This window comes from Chrysochloris asiatica, unplaced genomic scaffold (genome assembly GCF_000296735.1).
Source record: "Chrysochloris asiatica unplaced genomic scaffold, ChrAsi1.0 scaffold00015, whole genome shotgun sequence".
Lineage (NCBI taxonomy): Eukaryota > Metazoa > Chordata > Mammalia > Afrosoricida > Chrysochloridae > Chrysochloris > Chrysochloris asiatica.
Genome location: NW_006408533.1, coordinates 15,050,334 through 15,059,481, shown reverse-complemented (window position 1 = coordinate 15,059,481; position 9,148 = coordinate 15,050,334). Strand labels below are relative to the sequence as shown.

The 9,148-nt window shown below is 36.8% G+C and overlaps 1 protein-coding gene across 3 annotated transcripts in view; it reads left to right on the top strand.

Annotated features, from left to right (window-relative positions):
* NOL4 (nucleolar protein 4) overlaps window positions 1-9,148 on the top strand; it is a 509,886-nt gene that overhangs the window by 309,824 nt on the left and 190,914 nt on the right. For all 3 annotated transcript variants that reach the window (XM_006835051.1, XM_006835050.1, XM_006835052.1), the window contains exon 6: window positions 2,618-2,901. In XM_006835051.1, the coding sequence (XP_006835114.1) occupies window positions 2,618-2,901 (284 nt within the window). The remainder of the gene's footprint in view (window positions 1-2,617; window positions 2,902-9,148) is intronic.

The following is a 9,148-nucleotide window of genomic DNA, read 5'->3' as shown; positions in this document are numbered from 1 at the left end:
GGAGGGTCAGAGAAAAAGAGGAAAACCCCCAACAAGATGGATTGGCCAAGTGGCAGCATCGATGGACTCAAGTATGGCAACAGTAGTGAGGTTGGCCCAGGATCGGGCAGTGTTTCATTCTGTTGGGCATAAGGTCGCTATGAGTTGGTACTGACTCAGTGGCACCTAACAACAACAACATAATGTGATGCCTAAGGAGCGTTGGTATTGTCGTGGTTAAGAGTTGGCCTGCTAACCTCAATGCCAGCAGTTTGAAACTACCAACCATTCCACAGGAGAAGGATGATACTTTCTGTTCCCAAAAAGTTTTACAACCTTGAATACAATATGCATGGTCGCTATGACTCGAACCAACTCCAGGACATACCACTACCACCAATGTAATGGCTGGAACTGTGGTTGCCTTGGCAGCGGCAAACCAAATTATTTCACTGACCTTTTATGACCTGTGGGCAGGTCATTTTAGGCCTTTGTTGTTGTTAAGTGCCAATGAGTCTGTTCCAGGTCTTAGAGACCCTTTATAGGGCTTCTGAGGGAGGGGTGGCTGGTGGGTTTGAACCACAAGGTCAGCAGTTCGAAACCACCAGCTGTTCCGCAGGAGAAAGATGAGGCTTTCTGCTCCCGTAAAGATTTACAGCCTCGGAAACCCTGTACAGGGTCTCTGTGAGTTGGAACCGACTCCACGGCACATAACAACGACAACCTTTCTATTAACAGTCCAGTGCTTATCCTACACCAAGACTGCTTTTAGACCTGGACTCAATATATAACGTCTCCTAGAATGCCTTTTGTGACATCTTTATTTCAGGTGCTGCAAGGTCTTTTCATTCTGTATTTTAATTGAATGTTTTGGCTCTTTTAATTAACTGTGAGCTCACTGAAGGCAGATATTCTACATGCCAAATATTTAAACTGTTGATTCCAGAGTAGGCACTCAACAACTTTGTGTTTAATAAATGATAGATAGATAAATCAATTTGTATTACTTTCTTCAGAATTTTTAAATTATTTCCATTAATTTTAATAGATTATTGTTGTTGTTGTTAAGTGCCATTGAGTCAGTTCCAACTCATAGCAACCCTATGTTGGGTTTCTGAGGAGCGGCTGGTGAGTTTGAACTTTCAACCTTGGAATTCAAATGACCTTGCAGTCCAGTGCTTAAACTACAGCACCATATCAGAGCGCCACTTAATAAAACACACGGCATTAAATATTTCATTGTTTCCCACTAAAATAAAGCATACTTAAGACTATTCTGAAATTCAACTAAAAATCATAAACTCACATTTATATGGTTTACTTAGAACTTTAAGGAAAGGGAACAATTAAAGATGTTTGCCCATCATAATTAATATAAAATCCTTATTGCATAAATAAAGATGATTTTACTGAATTAAGAACATTTTAATTTTGTTGTATGTAAACATTATTTATAGTTTTCTGGCATTGTAGGATAAATATTAGACTGCAAGGTTGGTGTGAACTGCAAGGTCAGTGGTTCAAACTCAACAGCATTTAACAACAAGAAGAAGTCAAATAATTTTGTTTAAATAAGCTTCCCTTCTTTATTTTGTTTCTTTTTCTCACATTTTTTGTAATTAGAAAAGTAATATACATTGTTAGTGTGTGCATTCGAGTCAGTTCAGACTCATAGTTACCCAGTATAGGGTGTCCAAAGTTTTAATTGTTTTCAAGAGTAGAAAGCTTCATCTTTCTCCCGTGAATACATATTAATTATAGATAATTAAGAAATTAAAAAAAATTCACTGCCACACAGAGTAAATCAATATATAACATTTTGGACTTTGTGTTTTCAGCCTTTTTCCTCTGTATCAGCATGCATTTTTACAAATGGGGTTATATTGAGCACATTGTTTTATAGATAATTTTTTCCATTAAATATTTAATGATTTACATTTCTCCATGTCTTTAGAATACTGTCTTGAATGACGACATAACTTCCTAACCATTCTAATGTGTATTAAGCCAAACCTCAGTTTTTGAAAATTTAATGTCATTTCTAAAACAACACTGAGATAAATATCCTTTTACTCGCACAGAAATACACGTAAAGATTGCACTCCTTAGAATCCAAAGTCTCAGAAGTGCATGTGCCGGTACGAAGTTTATGATCACCTTTAATGTTTTAGATAGAAACAACTCCCATCATTCTCCAGAAAGCTCTTAGCTGTTTATGCACAGTCCCAATAGGAGCGTACTCTTCATTCATTTTACCAAATCTCCATTTCCGCAAAGCTGGAGAGTCTTAATGGAATACATGTATATACATATCCATATATGTATGCAAAATAATTGACAGTTATCTTTTTCTCTTTGGTGTGAAATTGACTTTACTTTGAGTTTCCATTCTTCTATTTTACCTTCAAAAAGTTCTTCTATTTTACTTTTTATCGTATTTCATGTCTTCTGGTCCCTAAATTGGACAATAAGATTCAAAGTCATAATGACTGCCTCCTGAATTTAATCCAGAGTGAAATTGTGCATTGCATGTCACACAGCACAATGTCAAACTCACAGTAGTGGTTCAGGAATACAAGTTGACATAAAAACTTAATAAGATAATTAAAATAAAAAAATATTTCTTTCTTTCCAACAGATGATTCTGCTGCAGAGAGCTTCAATGGCAATGAGACTCTGGGGCACAGTTCTACTGCTTCAGGGGGAGCACACAGCAGGGAAATGGGAGACTCCAACAGTGAAGGCAAAACTGGGCTGGAGCAGGATGAGCAGCCACTGAACCTGAGCGACAGTCCCCTCTCAGCACAACTGACTTCGGAATACAGAATAGATGATCATAGCAGTAATGGAAAAAACAAATATAAGAACCTTCTAGTGTCTGACCTCAAGATGGAACGAGAGGCGAGAGAAAATGGAAACAAGGTGAGGTCATATGTTGATTCTAGAGAGTTTCTGAGTTGGACATGAAAGCTGCAAAAAATAATACATGTTTATATTGGAGATAAAGATTATTATCAATAAACATATTTTAAACCCCAATCATGCATTACCAAGAAACATAACCTTGGCTACTATGTTTCCATATAATACATGAGAGCTTCAAGAGGTTTGGAGGAAAATGGAATGAAAGAGGATGGACTTTTCCCACAAACTTTTTGAAGGCCCCTTATAAAACAGAACAATTCTGGGCTAACAACAAGTAAATAGGGCTATGCCTCATACAAACTAGTCAGTGTGTTTTTATACACGGAATCACTGGAATTTAGTTTCTCATTAATATAATCTTACATTATATATGTCTCTGGGACTTTGTTGAACTCAGATATGAAAGTTTAGGTCCCAGTATTGTACATAACTTTGGACTATAAAAACATCTAGTCTCTCCTGGAATCCTGGTGTGGTGCCATTGGATAAGCACTGGACCTCAAGGTTGTTTTGAACCTCAAGGTCACTGGTTCAAACCCACCAGCTGCTCCTTAGAAACCCTATACAGAATTGCTATACGTGGAACCAATTCAACAGCACTTAACAACAACATCAGCAACAATAACATCGTTTCTCTCAGACTGCATAGGTGATAGGTGTGTGTAGCAATAAAGTTTCAATTAAATTCTCAAGTCTGCTTTATAGATCTGGGTATGTTAGTAATTTACTCTGTGAACATTGTAGAATTGTAACTGTCAGTGATTTTGATGAAAATGGTGAATTAAATAACTGTTGAAGGAGTAATTCATCATTAATTGTGTTATACAAAAGATAGAAATGTGTTTCAGACATATTCTCTAAATTTTCAGATTATTTATATTAGAATGAATACAGCCCCCTCACTCCAATTGATTAAAAAACAACAACAACACACACACAAAAATAATTAAATAAAAACAAGCAAACAATTTTCATTCTATTTGTTTAAATGCACCTGTTGGTAGCTTTGCTCTGCAATTTTTGAAAATCTATTTTTGATTACATGAAGGGGTTTATGAAAGACACATTTTACCCCCTTCTACTCCCACCTATTAATTATAGGAGGTGGGAGGGAATGTTCTTCTGACATAAATCCTAAAAGTAAAATGTCTTAATCTGGATTAATTTCCGAATTTGAAAGGCATTCCATTTGCTAAACATTTGAATCTTCTGACTTGCCTGAAGGGTGTGTTGTCTTATCCTTTTTCAAGCAAGTCACTAGACATTACCAGACATTTAAGCACTTCTGCCTGAGGGAGACTGTGGCAAATGCATGGATAACAATGGTTTAAAGCCATACCACAAAAACACAAACAATTTTATATTCTGTATTATATTTTACAGAATAAATTAACCCTTCATTTCCTGCCTGCCATAACCCTACCAATATGCAGTTTAAACTTTCAAAAAAATTCTTTTTCATTCTATATGTCCATTGAATATTTTTCTATTTGATTCAAGTGTGTTCTTATCCTCTTAAAGACTCAATCAATATTATTACAGTAACAGTTGTCACTAAAACACATCCATGGGCACAATAAATGAAAAGAAGCTACTTTTCTACCTTAATAATTATTGTTGTTAAGTGCCGTTGAGTCGACTCTGACCCATAGCAACCCTATATAGGGTTTCTGAGGAGCAGCTGGTGAGCTTGAACCACCAACCTTGCAGTTCAAACGGCTTTGCAGTCTGGCGCATTAACCCACAGCACCACACCAGGACTCCCTTAATAATAGATGTCTAAAAATGACAGATTGTTTAGGCTAAAAGGGGTAATATAGAAGATGGGTCTAGAGAAAGAAGAGGGAGTCTCTGGGTGGTGCAAATAGTTAAGATACTTGGCTGCTAGCCAAATGGTTGATGGTTCAAGCCCATGTGAGGCATGTTGGAAAACAGTCCTGGCCTCCTACTTTTGAAAACTCAGCCATTGAAAGCCGTATGGACATGTCAGGTGAAAAGAGACTCCATGACAGGTGGTGATACTGATCAAAGAAGAGCAGCTTGCACCGAAATTGAGGGGCAGCTGGACAGGCAGCTAGCTGACTCTAGAAGAACTTAGTGGATGGAAGTTAAGCAGAGAGCAGATTTTAGGAGGAGAATATAGTCAGCTCTGGTGAACACTGAGGAATTAACAAAAAGGAAGGCAGAAAAGAATGAAATTTGTGAACAGTTTTAGAAGCATGTATTGGGGACAGAATTCTGCTGGACTGTTTTTTATGTATTCCTTTTAAATAATTAAATACATGGCACAATCACAGAAATGTGTCAAGCACCAGTGATAACACAAAAAGGTGGAAGTCTTTATCTATAAGGTTCTTGATATGCATTTTGGAAAAAAATGTTTATATATATATATGTGTGTCTGTGTGTGTGTATGCATTCTAGTTAAATGCCATTGAGTCAGTTCTGACTCACAGTCACCCTGTATAGGATTTCCAAGAGGCACTGGTGAGTTTGAGCTCCCAACCTTGTAGTTCAAACTGACCTTGCAGTCCAGTGCTTTATCCCACAGTACTACACCAGGACTCTTCTTTGACTATGACTACAGTTATTGCTGTTGTTAAGTGCCCTTGAGTCAGTTCTGATTCATAGTGCTCCTGTATAGGATTTCTAAGGAGCAGCTTGTGAGTTTGAACCATAGATCTTGTGGTTCAAACTGACCTTGAGTTGGAGTGCTTATCCTAAGGTACCATACCAGGACTAGACCACTAGTGGACAGAAAATAAGCTTAGAAATACTATTGCATTGATTTATTTTCTTTCTCTTTTTGTAGTCTTTGTGACCCAGCTTCATTTTTTTCCTTAATATGCTAAGATATTCTAAGTAAATCTCCCCAAAGACTAATGTTCTAAATAATAACTGCAGTGTATGGAGATTATTGTGCAAGGGTTAGTGTGTCACTGTGGTTATTGTACATTTGGGTTTTGCCTGAGTTCCAAATAGCTTTCAATTTTCACGCTCCATAAATAGTGTGTGGTTTTTTTAAATTCCAGTGTGGTTCAAGTAATGTTTCTCCAACTAGTCTTCTCTTTAAATTTTTACTAAAACTAGTATTATCATTGAAATTAAGATTTATAAAATACTAATCTTAATTGCCACTAATAATCATTACATAATCTCATATATAATAAAGCAGTGTGGTTTTTAAAATATTTATTTTAAGGATTTCTGTGTAATGGAATTGTCTTTTTCTTCTAAGTTTTTATTGTAAATTGAGTGATAGTTTACATTGGAGAACATCGGTTTTTTACACCATTTTTTCACTGGAATAGTTTTTTAAAAGCTAAAAGCAATGGATTGGTTTTTGGAACTACATTATCTTGGTCTTTGCTATGTTGATATGCCTGCTCATTATTATTTTAATTTGATGATTTATAATATCTGGCTTTCTCCTGTTATATATTTTGGCCCAGATCTTGTATAGAGTAGAGGAGAGATAATGTGCCTAGTGTTAGGATACTTACGTGTTGTTGTTGTTGTTGCTAAGTGCCATTGAGTAGGCACCAACTCATAGTGACCCTGTATAGGGTTTCTGAGGATTAGCTGGTGAGTTTGAACTGTGAACCTTGTGGTTCAAACTGACCTTTTGGTCTAGTGCTTTATTCTGCAGTGTCACATAAGACAAAAAATTAAAACAAAATTTTAAAAAAGCTTAGCCACTAAGAACTAAAATGCTGGCCAGAAATACAGACATAAATAAGTAGATAATAATATGGAAATTTATGTGCATATCAAAGTGTCTTCTTGGCCTACTAATCATGCCTTGAGAGGATCCTGAGTTTATTCTTAATAGCTAAATAGGGGATAATCACTTGATGGGGAGTAAAAAACTTCATCAAGTATAAACATCAGTGTGGAGATATGGGTTTTACATGTTGAGGAAGAAGATAGTGAGAGAGATGTCAGAGTGGTCGGGCAGATGCAAGACTAGGGTTGGCTCTGATAACTTTTATTAAAATTTGGGATTCACTCCATAGTTGAATTAAAAAAAACCAGCATGCTCAAATTGTATTTGAGGTAGATCATCCTGGCAGATTTAATACTGGATGGCATAAAGTAACATAAGATGGGAGGAGGAATACAATGAGGGCCTATCTTGTTATGGGGTAATAGGCTGGAGAGAAGAGCATAGAGTTAAGTATTTGTAAGGTTAAAGGACAGAATTGGGTGCTTAATTGAATAGCACATACAGGATGTCAACAAAGCTAACAACCACAGCATATATGTAAAGGATATATGTTCTTTTTGTTGTTGTTAAGTGCCATCGAGACAGTACTGACTCATGACAACCCTATGCACAACAGAATGAAACATTGCCCAGTCCTGCACCAACCTAACAATTATTGCTATGTTTGAGCCCATTGCTGCTGCCTCTGTGCCAATCCATCTCCTTGGAACTCTTCTTTTTTTCCAACCCTCCACTATACCAAACATAATATCCTTCTCCAGGAACTGGTCCTTCCTAACAATATGTCTGAAGTGTGAAAGTGTGGTTATCCTGGCTTCTTCCAAGGAGCATTCTGGCTGTACTTCCTCCAACACAGATCTGGGTTGGTTTTTCTTTTTTTGTCATTCCATGGTTATTTTAATATTCTCCCCAACACCACAACACAGATCTATCACTTCTTATGTGGTCTGTCTTATTCACTGTCCAAATTTGTCATGTAAATGAGGTTATTGAATATACAATGGCTTGGGTTAGGCACACCTTAGTCTTCAAACTGACATCTTTACTCTTCAACCTTTAAAGAGCACTTGTGCACCAGATTTGCCTAGTGAAATTCATCATTTGATTTCTTGACTGCTGCTTCCATGAGTGTTGATGTTTGAATTGAGAAAAATGAAGTCTTTAACAACTTCAATCTTTTCTCCATTTATATGGATGTTTATTGGTCCAGTGGTGAGGATTTTTGTTTTCTTTACATTGAGGTGCAACCCATATCAAAGGCTGTGGTCTTTGATCTTCTTCATCAATAAGTATTTCAAGTCTTCTTCACTTTCAGCAAGCAAGGTTGCATCATCTGCATATTATTGTTGCTAAGTGCCACTGAGTTGGTACACTCACAGCAACCATATGTACAACAGAATGAAGCACTTCCCAGTCCTTTGCAAACTCATAATCAGTGCAACATTTGTGTCCATTGCTGCTGCCATGGTGCCAATCCATCTTGTTGGGGGTCATCCTCTTTTTCTCCTACTCTCTGTTTTACCAAACAGGATGTCCTTCTCCAGGTACTGGTTCCTTCTGAAAATATATTTGAAGTATGGGAAAGGAAGTCTGACCATCCTAGCTTCCAGGGAACATTCTGGCTGTACATCTTCCAACACCATTTGGCTTGTTCTTTTGGCAGTCTTCCAACACCGTGGTTCAAATGCATCAATTTTTCTACAGTCTTCCTTAATCATTGTCCAACTTTCACATATGAGATTACTGAAATTACCATTACTTTAGTTAGAGGCACCTCAGTTCTCAAACTTACATCTTTACTCTTGAACACTTTAAAGAGTTCTGGTGCAGAAGATTTGTCTAATGCAATTATGTCATTTGATTTTCCTGACTGATGCTTCCATGAAAGTTGATTGTTGATTCAAACAAAATGAAGTCTTTGACAACTTCAATCTTTTCTCCATTAATATAATGTTACTCATTGGTCTAGTGGTGAGAATTTTTTTTTCTTTACATTGAGGTGCAACCCATACCAAAAGCTGTGGTTTTTTTATCATAATCAGTGATTATTTTAAGTCCTCTTCACTTTCAGTAAGCAAGGTTGTATCATTTACATATTGCTGGTTGTTAATGAGTCTTTCTCCAATCTTGATGCCACACGTTTCATCATATAATCCACTTTCTTGGATTATTTGCTCAACCAACAGATTGAGTAATTATGGGGGAAGAATACAACCTTAGGACACACCTTTCCTAATTTTAAACCATTCAGTGTTCCCTTGTTGTTTTCAAAAACTGCCTCTTAGTCTGTGTACAGGTACCTTAAGAACACAATTAAGTGTTCCAGAATACTCATTCTCTGCAATGTTACACGTAGCTTGTCATGAGCCACACAACCAAAAGTTTTTGTGTTGTCAATAAAATACAGGTAAACATGTTTCTGGTATTCTTTTAGTCAAGATCTATCTGATGTCAGTAATGATATCCCTCATTCCACATCCTCTTCTGAATCCAGCTTGAACCTCTAGAAGTTCTCTG